Source organism: Tachypleus tridentatus, chromosome 1 (assembly GCF_004210375.1).
Source record: "Tachypleus tridentatus isolate NWPU-2018 chromosome 1, ASM421037v1, whole genome shotgun sequence".
NCBI classification, from domain to species: Eukaryota; Metazoa; Arthropoda; class Merostomata; order Xiphosura; family Limulidae; genus Tachypleus; species Tachypleus tridentatus.
The window spans coordinates 8,804,400-8,820,201 of record NC_134825.1 but is presented as its reverse complement, the minus strand read 5'-3'; the positions used below and the strand labels follow the sequence as shown (position 1 = coordinate 8,820,201).

Here is a 15,802-nt window from a genome sequence, read left to right as displayed (position 1 = left end):
AAAGAATGTTACACACCGTTGAAGATAATCGATTGATAACGCGGTAACAGACTCGCTCACAAACTAATTAAGTTAACTCACTGATATTATATTACAATATTTTCTCATCCACGAATTCGCAAACTGGCTACGTTAAGTCAAGTCTAGACACTCAAAATTTGTAGGTCCCACTCACTCAGAATCACTTAGTCATGCCAAAATTCCTTCTAAACAAGTAATAAACAACTTCTAGGTTCCACGCCAGTGTTCTTCACAAACGTTATATATTAATTCACTGAGGTATTTTCGTGAATTCTTTAGTTTTCATCTTCAGATATAGCCAGTCTTTCTTCTTTATGTAATTGGTTAAAACTTCACATAAAAAAAATAATTTAGTCCTAGCGTTTTTCTTCTTTTAACTCATAGTTTAAACCTGTAACATGTATTTCCAGTAAAAAATACTTATTAATGTGTTTTTAAAATCCGTTTACAAATATAAAATACTGTGCTTCTACAAACAAAATAAAATAACGTTGTTATTATATGTTTCTAAAATATCAAATGTATCAGTAGTTTCTAACATTCCATTATTTCTAAGCCTAATGGTGTCGGTCTAAACAACTGAACAAGTAGAGCTATATTAGAAATACTGCTTTATCGATATCTTTACAGTATTTCTGGAATAATATGTTATTAATATAAATCGATTATTCGATTTAAAAGAGTAACTGTTACTTCTACATTTAGTCTGGAGAGGAAACTGTTGAGGGTAACGGTCAGAATATTTTTGGGTTCCGAAACAGATGACCCCTGGTGCGTCAGCCGTGAGTTTACGGACTTACAACGTTGAACAGGGCTTTTAGCATGACTTAGGATGCTTGACTAGCCATCTGCGGATCGTAGTTTCGAATCCCCATCACTAAATATGCTCACTCTTTCAGCCGTGGGGAATTATGATGTGACGGACAATGCCACTGCTCGTTGGTAAAAGAGTAGCCCAATAGTTTACAGTGGGTGGCGTCATCTAAATCCCCTCCTAGTAGTCTATTACTACTAAATTAGGGACGGCTAGCGCAGATAGCCCTCGAGTAGCTTTGTGCGAAATTCAAAACAAACAAACTACCCTGTCACTTCTTTTGAGTAACGAATTCTCACTTTCCACGTCGAACACGTTTTCAAGAACTACAACAAAAACAAATTAACGTCACACACCCAACGTTAATAATAATCGAGGAAGCAAGAAGAAAGAAGACATTTGTGAGAGATAACACAAGACAACTTTACAACACCTCTAACTGACGAAACTATTGTCCCGTTGCTCCGAGTCAGCAGTGCGTTACGGACTTATAATTATAAAATCCGTGGTTGGATACCCTGCATAACGTAGATTTCCTATTGTATAGTTTGGCGCTAAGAAAACAAAACGAACTGTCTCTAAGAACATACTCTCTAGGTGACTGAGTGGTAGATCTTAGGACTACTAACATTAAAAATTGGAATTTGTTACAAGCTGTGGGCAGATAACAAACGAAAACAAAAATCCAAGAAAATACAAACCATAGTTAATAAATACGATCTGCCTATTAACGTTAAGAACGACCAGATCCAAGTCATTGCAACAAATGTCTTAGAAAAATGTCTTTACAGTCTAAAGGTGTGAGCTCTTGGTTTCTTTAACACCTTACACACCATACCTACCATCATATGTACCTACAGACAAAGACAGAACACCTCGACTTTGTTTTTTACACACACACTATATGAGAGAAGCTCAGTTGTACATGACTTTTAACCAATCACAGAGAAGTTCATGGCTTTTTGACCAATCACAGAGAAGTTCATGGCTTTTTAACCAATCACAGAGAAGTTTATACTGGAACTGTCGAGTAATAAGTTTGGGAGATATTTATCTATAAACACATTGTCAGTCACAGTAAGGTATACACATTGGACAACACCAACCGCAGAGTGGGGGTACAATATAACAAGCACAGACGTTATTAAGGGACAGAACTTGTATTGTTGTGAAATCAGTAGGTAAAGGTAATCCCGCCATTATGTCTGTGAAGGACTATTTAGAAGAGGGACATGATAATTTCAAGACACTAGGTTTAACAAATGCGTGAACAATAATATGATTACCAACACTCATTCGTATCCTCTTAAAAATACCTAATGTTGTTCACAAAAGTAGAAATATTTTAAACGATAGACAGTTAATGCAACTATTAATAAATTTCTATTATGATAACCAGCTCAGAAAATCCTATTTACTCAGTTTGGCAACCCTGGAAAAACCGATAATAAACAATCTATGAAACCCGCACGAAAAGCTTCAGCGAGCATATAAATCAACAGATAAACCCAGGATTTATGTTCTCGCATTAAAGACGCATCGAAGTTTCTATGAAGACACGAATGCAATAAAGTTATTCCAGGTGATAATGATAATGGTTGTAATATCACGTCAGTGCATTAGATCCACGTGTGACGTATTCATGATGTCATATCTGCACCCTGAGAATGGAGGAAAATAAAGTTATCCGTGACGGAAAACGGAGGCAAAACGAGAAACTCGTGACCACCTATTGAAAACTTAATGCACACAGGATAAAATTTTCACGAAGTTAGGGGTTGCACATCGCGTAAAAAAAGTTTTTTTCCGGTATCATATAAGCAAGAGTTTCATTGTAATGAAACACGACAGTATAAATGTGATTACTTGGTAATATGTCCTCTCTTTACGTTTTCCTTTTGGTGCTTTGCAGTTTACAGTTGGACCTTACGACAGTATAAATGTGATTACTTGGTAATATATCATCCCTTTACGTTTTCCTTTTGGTGCTTTGCAGTTTACAGTTGAACCTTACGACAGTATAAATGTGATTACGTGGTAATATATCCTCTCTTTACGTTTTCCTTTTGGTGCTTTGCAGTTTACAGTTGGACCTCACGACAGTATAAATGTGATTACTTAGTAATATATCCTCTCTTTACGTTTTCCTTTTGGTGCTTTGCAGTTTACAGTTGGACCTCACGACAGTATAGATGTAATTACTTAGTAATATATCCTCTCTTTACGTTTTCCTTTTGGTGCTTTGCAGTATACAGTTGGACCTTACGACAGTATAAATGTAGTTATTTGGTAATATATCCTCTCTTTACGTTTTCCTTTCGGTGCTTTGTAGTTTACAGTTGGACCTCACGACAGTATAAATGTGATTACTTGGTAATATATCCTCTCTTTACGTTTTCCTTTCGGTGCTTTGTAGTTTACAGTTGGACCTCACGACAGTATAAATGTGATTACTTGGTAATATATCCTCTCTTTACGTTTTCCTTTTGGTGCTTTGCAGTTTACAGTTGGACCTCACGACAGTATAAATGTGATTACTTGGTAATATATCCTCTCTTTACGTTTTCCTTTTGGTGCTTTGCAGTTTACAGTTGGACCTTACGACAGTATAAATGTGATTACTTGGTAATATATCATCCCTTTACGTTTTCCTTTTGGTGCTTTGCAGTTTACAGTTGAACCTTACGACAGTATAAATGTGATTACGTGGTAATATATCCTCTCTTTACGTTTTCCTTTTGGTGCTTTGCAGTTTACAGTTGGACCTCACGACAGTATAAATGTGATTACTTAGTAATATATCCTCTCTTTACGTTTTCCTTTTGGTGCTTTGCAGTTTACAGTTGGACCTCACGACAGTATAGATGTAATTACTTAGTAATATATCCTCTCTTTACGTTTTCCTTTTGGTGCTTTGCAGTATACAGTTGGACCTTACGACAGTATAAATGTAGTTATTTGGTAATATATCCTCTCTTTACGTTTTCCTTTCGGTGCTTTGTAGTTTACAGTTGGACCTCACGACAGTATAAATGTGATTACTTGGTAATATATCCTCTCTTTACGTTTTCCTTTTGGTGCTTTGTAGTTTACAGTTGGACCTCACGACAGTATAAATGTGATTACTTGGTAATATATCCTCTCTTTACGTTTTCCTTTTGGTGCTTTGCAGTTTACAGTTGAACCTTACGACAGTATAAATGTGATTACGTGGTAATATATCCTCTCTTTACGTTTTCCTTTTGGTGCTTTGCAGTTTACAGTTGGACCTTACGACAGTATAAATGTGATTACTTGGTAATATATCCTCTCTTTACGTTTTCCTTTTGGTGCTTTGCAGTTTACAGTTGGACCTTACGACAGTATAAATGTGATTACTTAGTAATATGTCCTCTCTTTACGTTTTCCTTTTGGTGCTTTGCAGTTTACAGTTGGACCTCACGACAGTATAAATGTGATTATTTGGTAATATATCCTCTCTTTACGTTTTCCTTTTGGTGCTTTGCAGTTTACAGTTGGACCTCACGACAGTATAAATGTGTTTATTTGGTAATATATCCTCTCTTTACGTTTTCCTTTTGGTGCTTTGCAATTTACAGTTGGACCTTACGACAGTATAAATGTGATTACTTAGTAATATATCCTCTCTTTACGTTTTCCTTTTGGTGCTTTGCAGTTTACAGTTGGACCTTACGACAGTATAAATGTGATTACTTTGTAATATGTCCTCTCTTTACGTTTTCCTTTTGGTGCTTTGCAGTTTACAGTTGGACCTTACGACAGTATAAATGTGATTACTTGGTAATATGTCCTCTCTTTACGTTTTCCTTTTGGTGCTTTGCAGTTTACAGTTGGACCTTACGACAGTATAAATGTGGTTATTTGGAAATATATCCTCTCTTTACGTTTTCCTTTTGGTGCTTTGCAGTTTACAGTTGGACCTCACGACAGTATAAATGTGATTATTTGGTAATATATCCTCTCTTTACGTTTTCCTTTTGGTGCTTTGCAGTTTACAGTTGGACTTCACGACAGTATAAATATGGTTATTTGGTAATATAACCTCTCTTTACGTTTTCCTTTTGGTGCTTTGCAGTTTACAGTTGGACCTTACGACAGTTTAAATGTGATTACTTAGTAATATATCCTCTCTTTACGTTTTCTTTTGGTGCTTTGCAGTTTATAGTTGGACCTCACGACAGTATAAATGTGATTACTTGGTAATATATTCTCTCGTTACGTTTTCCTTTTGGTGCTTTGCAGTTTACAGTTGGACCTCACGACAGTATAAATGTGATTACTTGGTAATATATCCTCTCTTTACGTTTTCTTTTGGTGCTTTGCAGTTTACAGTAGGACCTCACGACAGTATAAATGTGATTACTTGGTAATATATCCTGTCGTTACGTTTTCCTTTTGGTGCTTTGCAGTTTACAGTTGGACCTTACGACAGTATAAATGTGATTACTTAGTAATATGTCCTCTCTATGTTTTCCTTTTGGTGCTTTGCAGTTTATAGTTGGACCTTTGCAGTTTACAGACGAAAGTGAATGTAATGCAGTTTACCCCTTCCCTCTTAAAACCGTTTTTGCAGACTTGTTCAGCACTACGAAATAAGTAAAAACAGATAAACGAAACTTTTAAACTACTAATGTCAGCCTTAAAAGTAACGCCCCATTTTCTTTATGGCTTGAAAAGGGAAGAATTATAAACACTGAGTTCAACCACAAATCCTTATTTTCGGAACACAAACAAAACAATTTTGATATCTTTGTATTGATTGATTGTTAATTACATTGCTGTTTCTTCTTTTCTTTGCCAATAGGTCGTGGGTTTGAATCACAATCACACTTAACCTGCTCGCTAATGCAGCCGCTAGGGTGTTATAATATGACAATCATTCCCACAATTCGTTGGTAAATAAAAGAGTAGCTCAGATGTTGGCAGTAGGTGATGATGACTAGCTGTCTTCCCTGTAGCCTTTACACTGCTAAATTAGGGCCGGCTCGCGCAGATAGCTCTCGTGTAGCTTTGCGTAAAATTAAAAAATAAGCAATAACGGATCACGTGACTGATGGTGAAAAGAAAAACTTGCTGTCAGGTTATGTAGACCGGATTCTTTACAGTGACAGCCTGTGTCTTGTTAGCCATAAATTTCAACAGTAACACTGCTCACTTGTATTAAAATCGTATATTAAAACAAGTCAAATATACCAACAAATGTTCATTACACTGTTGGTTATGACAATTTTATCCAGATATTCAAATACTAGTTCCTTCTCCGTCAAAGTGTGCTTCAGTGAGAGCTCGACATGGCAAGGCGGGTAGGGCACTCGACTCGTAATCCGAGGGTCGCGGGTTCGAATCCCTGTCACACCAAACATCCTCGCCCTTTTAACCATGGGGCATTATAATGTTTCAATCAATCCCACTATTCGTTGGTAAAAGAGTAGCCCAAGAGTTGCGGTGGGTGGTGATGACTAGCTGCCTTCCCTCTTGTCTTACACTGATAAATTATGGACGGCCAGCACAGATAGCCCTCGTGTAGCTTTGCGCGAAATTCAAAAACAAACAAGCTTCAGCGAGCCATATAGCTTTTTTTACTGAAACTCTTTGTCATATTGCCACTAAGTTCGTGTTCTTATGAACGCTGAGTGTCTGTTCGCCACCTGATGTGCACACAAATTGAAGAAAGACTGAGTGTTCTAGCTTTAATACATAATAATTATGCTATAAACATTGAAACTGTATGAACGTTATTTATGGTGGAAAAAAAAAAAAACACCCCAGAAGAATGGAGCATGCTATAATGTTATTTCAGTAATGCATTCATGTATGTACGTGATACCTAGTGATTGAAATAGCTAATATAATATTGTTATAAAGCTGTTTAAGTTAGTTATACAATATAATAATTACTAACTGCTCTACATGTAGATAGTACAATACTTTACTAATTTAGGGGTGTAGATTTTTTACAACCAATGGGGGGATGATTTTTGCAACCACTTATGTGGACTGTTCAATTTACAAATTGGTAATCTCTGATTACGTGAACCTGAAAGCTGTAAACATGTAGTCACAGAGTAATCTTGTTGGCACGATACTTGCATGTATACTTAGGCCTACTGACTGATACTTACGAACTATCGCTTAGATCGAAAAGCTTAGAAGCACGCTTATATTAAAGTTGTACATTTCGGCTACTGAAAAAGCCTACATCTAGGCCTAAGTATGTAATTCGATTGGTAAGAACACGGGAATCACAAGAACAAACACAATTTGTAGGCCTGTGATGCAATAAAACAATTCAACAGACCAAACTGTAGGCGGGATGATTGTATGCACCATACCCCCCACCTAAAATGAAGGGGGGATGTATACCCTCCATACCCCCCAGGATCTACGCCACTAATTACTATAATAAAATTACATATTAATGTTAATTTAAATAAAACTCTTCATGCAGTGATATAACATAATAAGTATTTGTGTATCTTTAATTGGATATCAACAACCATGTTTAAGCTACGTTTCATGCACAGTGTCTGATCTCATAACAGCTACAAATTGTCTCTGGAGCATGCTCCCATAGTATTAGCATACTTGTACGTTAAATGTGTTAGTTTTGATCTCATAAATTCGAACTTCCTTTCAAACATACTGCTTACGGACATGATCAATTATATCTTGGATTATAAGTATCCATATTCCTACAATAAAAAAAACATTTATTTTGTTCGTATATAGTTTGTTTTTTTCTCGTACTTTAAAACTAGGATTGGATTGACTAGGTTACTGATTTTTAAAACACTAAAAACAAGGTTGTTTTAAATGGGTGGCTTGTATAACACGTTAGCCTTATGTAGTGCAGGGCCTAAAGGTGACAATCTCTATGAATGGGTATCTACCATCCTTGGGCCTCCAGGATCGGTTTACGAAGGAGGAGTGTTTTTCCTGGACATCCATTTTTCACCAGAGTACCCTTTCAAACCACCAAAGGTATGTGTATTGTTCCGTTAAATATACCAATAGTTTTATAATTAACATAATATATTGGTATGATGTGTCTGTTACATCTGTCTAATTTGAAACTTTATTGAAAGTGGGACTTGAAATCTTTTTAAAATGCCGTTTAGCAACAACAGTAATATAGTATTTATATATAAGCCATTTGTTTGTTGGTAACCTTCTATTCATCTGCGTCACTTATCAAAGTGTGTGTATATGTAGCAATTCAAACGTTCACGGGCTTGTCTTGAATTTCACTTTTTAGTTCGTTCTACGTTGTAGTTTATGCACGTACCTTGACGTAGACATTTAGAAATTATTGACAAATATTAAAAACATCGAAGTTAGAGGTGTTTCTCAATTTTATTGTACTTGTTTTTAAGATTTTTTTTTATTTTCCAAACATATTGTTATTAGTCTTAACTAACGATGATACTTGAAATTAAGGTTTAAACTTTGTCATATCACAAACCTTAGGCCATTTTCAGCGTTTCAGTCGTTGTTTTTAGATTATACGATGTAATTATAAAAATGCGTTATGCATTTTTTTGTTTTTGCTTTATTTAAACAAAAACTTGAACCCGTCATTTTCTGATTGGTCGGACAAGCCTAGTTTGTCTGTCTGTATGAATATGTCTGTTGGTAACGTTCAAATTGAACTGAGTGCTTACAGCGCTAGAACTTTGTATTCAAATACCAATACAGTTGGGATATTTATAATTTTTGGAAGAGGTGATCGTGTTTTGAGCAGATTATTTTAATGTTATGCAAAATCATAAATACTGTGATATTTTAAGTTGATATTTGTTAATATTGGATATTAACGTGGATCAGTGCTTCAAATGCTTGACTGTCATGCAGAATCACATTCTCAAACTCCCTTGAAGTAGGGTTTTGTGTTTTTACTATTTAATAAATGGTCGTATTTGCAGCAAGTTCTTTCAATATATCATTATTCATTAGATTTGGAGATCTAAGATATTAGATGAAGTTCGAATTAAAAGATGGCATGTTTATACCATCAAGCCACCTCTACTCTTCTTTTCGTTTCCACTGAACATTTCCATCACCGTTTATGAAATAGTTCTTGGTTCAGATTGGTAAATATTAATCCGTGATAACGAGAGAACCTACTTGTAGAGAAAATTATATGTGTAAAAATGGCTGGTATGAGTACAGTAAGCACCATGTAGAGGAGCGAACAACGTTTCGACCTTCTTCGGTCATCGTCAGTTTGACAAAGAAAGAAAGAGGTAATTGACCGATAGCTGACCACATGTTGAATGCGGTTGTGTATCGGTCAGTTACCTCTTTCTTTCTTTGTGAACTTGACGATGACCGAAGAAGGTCGAAACGTTGTTCGCTCCTCTACGTAAAAAATTTTCTCAACCCAAACAAGCCGTTTTTACATATATAAAGCTCAGGTATAATTTTTCAAAGCTCAGTTCGGCTATATGCCGGCTGGTCAACTATGCGTATTGTATGTTTCATCAGATTAGAGTAACAGAGACAAGGTGGTCGATAATAGTACATATACCACATGACGACGCGTGTGCGTGTGGCCTTCGCGAGAGTAGTAGCGAACGAGAAACGAAGTCGCTGTTGACATTTGCTTCCGCATGCGTTTTCATATCGTACTGGTGTTAACATCGAACATACATATGAGTAGGCTTAGCTCAAAAAGGACAATAACGAAACAGTTTCTGAAGGGATCAAAACTCATTTTTCATACTGTTTTTCAACTGTTAACATAGATTGGCTGTATATATATATATATGTATCTAAGTTCTCATAAACCTGGAATTTTTCTATATATATTGTACATGTATGTACAAAAGAATGTTCATGTTCCACACAACAACGCAAGTATGTTTATGTAGCAACAAGCCTGGACCAATTAAATTAATTACTCAAAGTTCGTGAGCCTCTACCACTTATCTGACAAAGCCACTATTTGTTTTTGTATTGTAACATGCAAAATAAGAGTGCGGTTAATATTGCAGCTGTTTCCTGCGTAGCAACTGTATTGCTGCGCATGTGCGTAAATAGAAGAAATGTGTGGGCCACAGCGAGTTTTATCCTCCCCCATGTAAATGTTTACAATGTGTAAAAACAGCATGATATACCATCAAAACACCATAAAATCCAAGAAAAAAAATACAAATGTTTTCCGGGGGGTCATTCCTCCAATCAACAAATGTTTTCCGGGGGGTCATTCCTCCAATCAACTCCTTTTTTTTCTACAAAAGCGCCCCTTTATAAATTTCTACCTTTATACGACGTGGACTTCACTTATATAGTGGCAAGGTGTAATATAACCGCTGTCTTAAAATATATTAAACGTTGAAATTTGATGAAGCACTGGAAACCAATGTGCTTAACATTTGTGATAAAATAATTTAACTGCAGTTTGCGCGATTTTATGACAAATGTTAGGCCTATGTATTGGACATTATCAGCAGACGATGAACACTAATTTTCCAAGTTGATATTTTTATAGCTATATAACCGATTTCAAAGCGTGTAACAACATCTCAGTACATGAACATCGTACTTTTCATTTCTTTTATTATTAAAACAAAAGGACCGGTTTATGCTAAATTGCATCTGTACATCACAGAAGTTGGTGTTAAGAAACATGCCATTAGTTACAAACTGCTGCCATTTTGATTTTCCGCCTACAAGTTTAATGTTAAACTGTGTGAGAAATATGGGACAAGGCCAAACACTACATTTCCGTAAAAAGTGCAGATTTTCTGGCAGTGCTAGAAACTACGATTTTTGAATCAAAAATTATTCAGCAATGCAATTATAAATACTAAGCCTTAACTACCAGGTGTTTGTCCGTAAATACGACAGAAGTTAACATCAAACTGCATCACACATACAGCCTCTTCAGCTCTTTTTAAAGTAGTTTCTCTATTCTAAGCTACTCTTAATAATATATTTACTTCTACCTCACAGTGTATTGGAAAGGAATTGATTTTGTATCAACCACTTTAATAACAAGCCAGTCATCATTAGGATATATGAGAGCATTTGTACAGTTTACAAATAATTCGTGTATATAAACTTTTAATTGTCATATTTATCTGTGATCATGCTAATTATTTGTTATGTTCCAGGTAACATTTCGAACAAGGATTTATCACTGTAATATCAACAGTCAAGGAATGATCTGCCTGGACATCCTGAAGGATAACTGGAGCCCTGCTCTCACTGTCTCCAAAGTTCTGCTGTCGATATGTTCTTTACTGACAGATTGTAATCCAGGTTTGTCCACAGTTTCATTTTTAATCACTGAATAAATTAATAAATGTATTTATCATACATAAAGCAATATGTTTTTCATCTAATTTGCAGTGGCATATGTAAGTAGGGGCTGAGCCCAAGGGCTCATGATCTTAATAGGAGGCCCATTGATAATTTTATTCTATGCAAAATTACATGGGATATAGGGTCCACACAATCTTAAATCTGCCACTGCTAACTTGTACACAGAAAATGCACTCTGTAAAGTAAAGTTTTGATTGGAAAGTTTGAAGTACTTACTAGCAAGTTAGATCACAGCAAAAGATGTCTTTATTGTAAGGTGTTTTGTGGTCACTTTGTTACAGTAGCTATGGTGAACACTAAGTTTATGATCTGTTTTGTCTGGTTTAATTTTTCATTTCTTTTGCTGAATTTTTGTTTGCAAAGTTCAGACTTAATGTTTTATCCAGTTGTTATCAATCAAATTTGTTATTGTAAATTTAGAGTCTTGTTATTGGTAAAATCACAAATATGATAATACTATAAAGTGTTACTTGGTTTGTGATATAATATTACTACAGTTATCAATGGGGTTTAACGACACTACATTTTCAAACACATATTCTCCCAAATACTTGTAGATATTTAACTTTTGCAGTAACAGGTCTCACTTAAAAGTATCAGTTTTGTAGTTAATCCATTATCTAATGCTGCCTGCCCCTCATTTGATTGAAAGATATCACATGTTAGTTCTTAGTAATATAACAGACAAAAATATAAATCTACTCAATAGGATGTAACATTGATCTCCACAATAGTGAATCCTTTAGAACCAGAGGGTTCACACACACATGCATAATTGTGAGGATTTATTTAAAAAAAAGTAATGTAATTTAAAGTTTGAAGCTAAAAGTTATTTTAAAATAAAATAAACTGTAATGAATAAAATACAACGAATTCTTCATGAATCTGAACACAGGACAGTAGAACTTTAACTCTTTCAATATAGTTATACTGCAAAACCCTCAATAAATGTTTCTTAAATAATAGGATACCCACTTCTACATAATCAGGGATATCCGAGTTATTAATTAAAGACTAAGTCTAAATAAATTAATTCACATACTAGAAGCTTATTAGGTTTGTTAAAAAGATGCCTAATAACCATTTTTGTAGGCAATATCTTGATGTAACTTGGTGTTTTCATAATGTGATTTAAAAATAATTATACTTAGCAATGGTCTAGAAAGTCACTTGTTTTTCTACTGTTAATCTTTCATTTTTTTATGAAAAAGTTAGGTCAACAACAATTTTATTTCATGTTGAGTTGCATGAGTACAGAGCATTTGTGTTATTTCAGCTGATCCATTAGTTGGAAGTATTGCCACTCAGTACCTTCAGCACCGAGAAGAACACGATCGCATTGCTCGACTCTGGACAAAGCGATATGCTACGTAAAACTTGCTACTGTGCTCATTCTTTTTTAAAACAGTAGCTGTAAATGAGATGTAGTTATTACATTTTGCTTATTGAAAATATATGACGGACTGTTTCACTTCCCAGCCGAGCCCCTGGAGATCTACTCTTGGACAGACTATCCATTACATTTTATTAAGTAGTGAGAAATTGAATCATCTTTATTTCTCAAGGATTGTGTATATAAAGAATTATGGATACATTAGTATTTTGTTAAATTTAAGTATTATGAAAACATAAAAAGGTATTCTAGCATGCTACAACAACAAAACTGTGTTGTATGATTTGACTGAAGTTAGAGCCAGTTTATCTTGAAAAATATGTCAGGTGCTACCATTTATTTACATTATTTTGTAAAACAGTAATTTTTTATTATTTTAGCAATAAAGTTAGACAGGCCTTTTACTGTCTAGATAATAAATAAATAAATTTCAGTGACCATTTTGACATTGTGGCTTCGTTAGGGCTAGAAGTACAAGGACTGTTATTGTATTAATAGTCCCGATGAAGCCACAATGCCAAAACATTTCCTGAAATTAGATTTTTTTGTTATTAGCTGGAAATCAAAGGTAAATGTTTTTCTCATATTACTGCCAAAATATCTAAATCCCCCTAGTGTGCACTAGAAACTATGAAAAACAAAATATTTTTTGTTTTATCGTAGCAGGTTTTCAAACAGCAAAAATCCAGTATTATAGTGTAACTACTGGTAAGAGTAAGCAAACTATTTTAGCTGTCTTGTGAAACTTTTAAGACCCAACTTTATAAGTCATCTATTATTGTACAGTTGATCTCTGAAGTAATGTATACATATTTAAAGTTAGCACATAAACCATGAGGTATCTTGGTTAAAACAAAATAAGGCAGTTAATGAATTTATGTCAGAAACATTTGTTGGTACAACATAAACAATGACTTGTAGAAAAAAAGTTGTGTTCTTTGGATATTACAATGTCATAACTGTAACAATCAAATCATCCATGAATTGTATCAGTTTACATTTTCTCTAGTTCTTAATTAGAGAAATAATAAATAATATAAAACTTAGTCCAATGCCAAATTAAGAAATAAATATCTTCCTTATTCAAATTTATATACTTGTCAGCCTAAACAAAAACTGTGGAAGAAAATATGAAATGATAGTACTGACTACTGTACACATTAAATCTTTTAGCATTAGTTTGTGCAATAGGTTCCTAGATACTTTCAGTTTAATAATTCTATAGATGTGTGTTAAAGTAGCATAATTATGATCAAAATATTATTGTTGGATTCATAGCATAATAATTCTCTTGGTAACTCAAAATTACCAAATTATTAGTTAGAATTTTTTTTAATAAGTAAAGATTGTCTTCACTGTGTTTGTTGAATGTTCTGTACCCGAGTTTGAAATTAGTATGTAGCAACTTATCTTGACAAGTACCTTTCACTTGATAAGTTTAATATCATGTATATATTTTATACAAGTAGAGCTGATAACACACGAAATAGATATGAGAAATTTAAAATTATTCATTGATTTTTGATATGTTTATGGCAAAACTGCTCTCCATAATCTCAAACTACTGACCAGAAGGAAGGCAGTCAGTCAACAACAGTTAACCATTTATTCTGTGTAATTAACTGTCACTCACAGTTTAGAATACTAGGAATGGTTCTGGTAATTCACAGATTTAAACCTAGTCTTTCAGCTCCAGAATCTAGAGCTGTCACAGAGACTAGTTGAATTCTTCTTTGGAACATTACTTAAAGTGGAGTAAATTTCTCAAAAATAGTTGTTTAACCATATTCTTTATCATTATACAAGTATATTGTTTATTGTATCAGTTTTCATAATGTAGAATAACCTTATGCTAAACTTTGAAGACTGGTTCAAACATAACCAGATGTTTTCTGTCTTTTCATATGTTAATTCTAAGACCAGTGTCCAGTAAATAAGGTGACAGAAATTCAGGTGAATATATTTTTAGGTCTAGTGTATGTATGTAGGGAAAATTTGATAGCATGTTATTGAGTTTTGAATAGTACTCAAAAAGTACTAACATGTTTCAGGAACTTTCTTACCTTCAACTAATCAGGAAAGAATGCTAGGTCATGTGACAGAAATATCCTCCTCGCCCCAAACCGGCTGCCACAATTAGTTAGAAATTTTCTAGAAACATTTCTTTATGTGTGTCCTAGAAGGTTTAGTATGCACTGAGCTTTTACATTTTATTTTTATATGGTAACTTACGTACAATTTGAATATCAAGTAGTGTTTCTTGTAGACCACTTGTGAGTTTTGTATTGCTTTGTGTATACGTAATAGTGTATTTACCAAACATTGGCACAATATTCAGAGAAAAGTGCACAAAAACACACAAATATGTACATCACATACTTCATGAAACTGTATATATGACAAATGTACATTTTTGTTGCTTTGAAACAATAAAACATTATTGGTGTTACACTCTTATTGCACCTTTAATACTCTGCCAAGTTTTTATTAAATTTGTGTTATGTTTGTACAATATTAGTAATATAGTACAAGATTGAGAACTTGATGTATAAACATACTTGATACACAAAATATTAAGCAGATATGTTGGTTGTTAATTCACTTTTGTATGCTATTTGTTAGACATGCTTCATCACTTTTCCTTTTGCCAAATTAATCTAAGCTTTCATTTTGTGAAAACCCATAGATAGTTTTGCTAGATATTGAAACACATATCTCTGCTTGTTGTCTTCTCTTTGCTCAAGTTCCTAAAACCAGTGACTATATGTTCACTCAAGACATTAGATAATATTGTTTGTTAGTGAAGATTCCATGCCATGAACCAAGTTCTTTACAGTATTATTTCAATACATATATTCTTTTCAGTCCTTTGTATTGGATGAATTGTAACTTTTGTATACCCATCAGGACCTGGTGTTCTAATATCAATTTGACTGCTACTGAATTTAGTCATATTAAGACTTAACTCCATGATGATGTTAGTATCTATACCTCACCAGTATGTAGTGGTGTTGCACAATTTATAGATAGCAGGTCATTAGATTGTTGTTGAAAGCTACTGTCTTAATATCACATTTTATTCAACTGTTCCCGAATTGGTTCGTGAGGGTTGTGTAACTGATTGTACCTGAGTCTGTACCTCAGCAATGTGTAACACTATTGCATAATAAACTCCTGATACATTAATGCCCAGAAGTGAGATTGCATCTTATAAAATGTTTTTGACA

General features: G+C 34.2%; 1 protein-coding gene across 2 annotated transcripts in view; it reads left to right on the top strand.

Moving 5' to 3' along the window:
* The window catches only part of LOC143239444 (ubiquitin-conjugating enzyme E2-24 kDa-like), a 29,468-nt gene extending 13,698 nt beyond the window's left edge, over positions 1–15,770 (top strand). The window contains exons 3-5 of one of the 2 annotated variants that reach the window (XM_076480620.1): positions 7,705–7,837; positions 10,972–11,119; positions 12,459–15,770. In XM_076480620.1, the coding sequence (XP_076336735.1) occupies positions 7,705–7,837; positions 10,972–11,119; positions 12,459–12,556 (379 nt within the window). In that variant the 3' untranslated portion in view covers positions 12,557–15,770. The remainder of the gene's footprint in view (positions 1–7,704; positions 7,838–10,971; positions 11,120–12,458) is intronic. The other variant, XM_076480544.1, reaches the window with a different exon arrangement.
* The last annotated feature ends 32 nt before the right edge of the window (positions 15,771–15,802 follow it).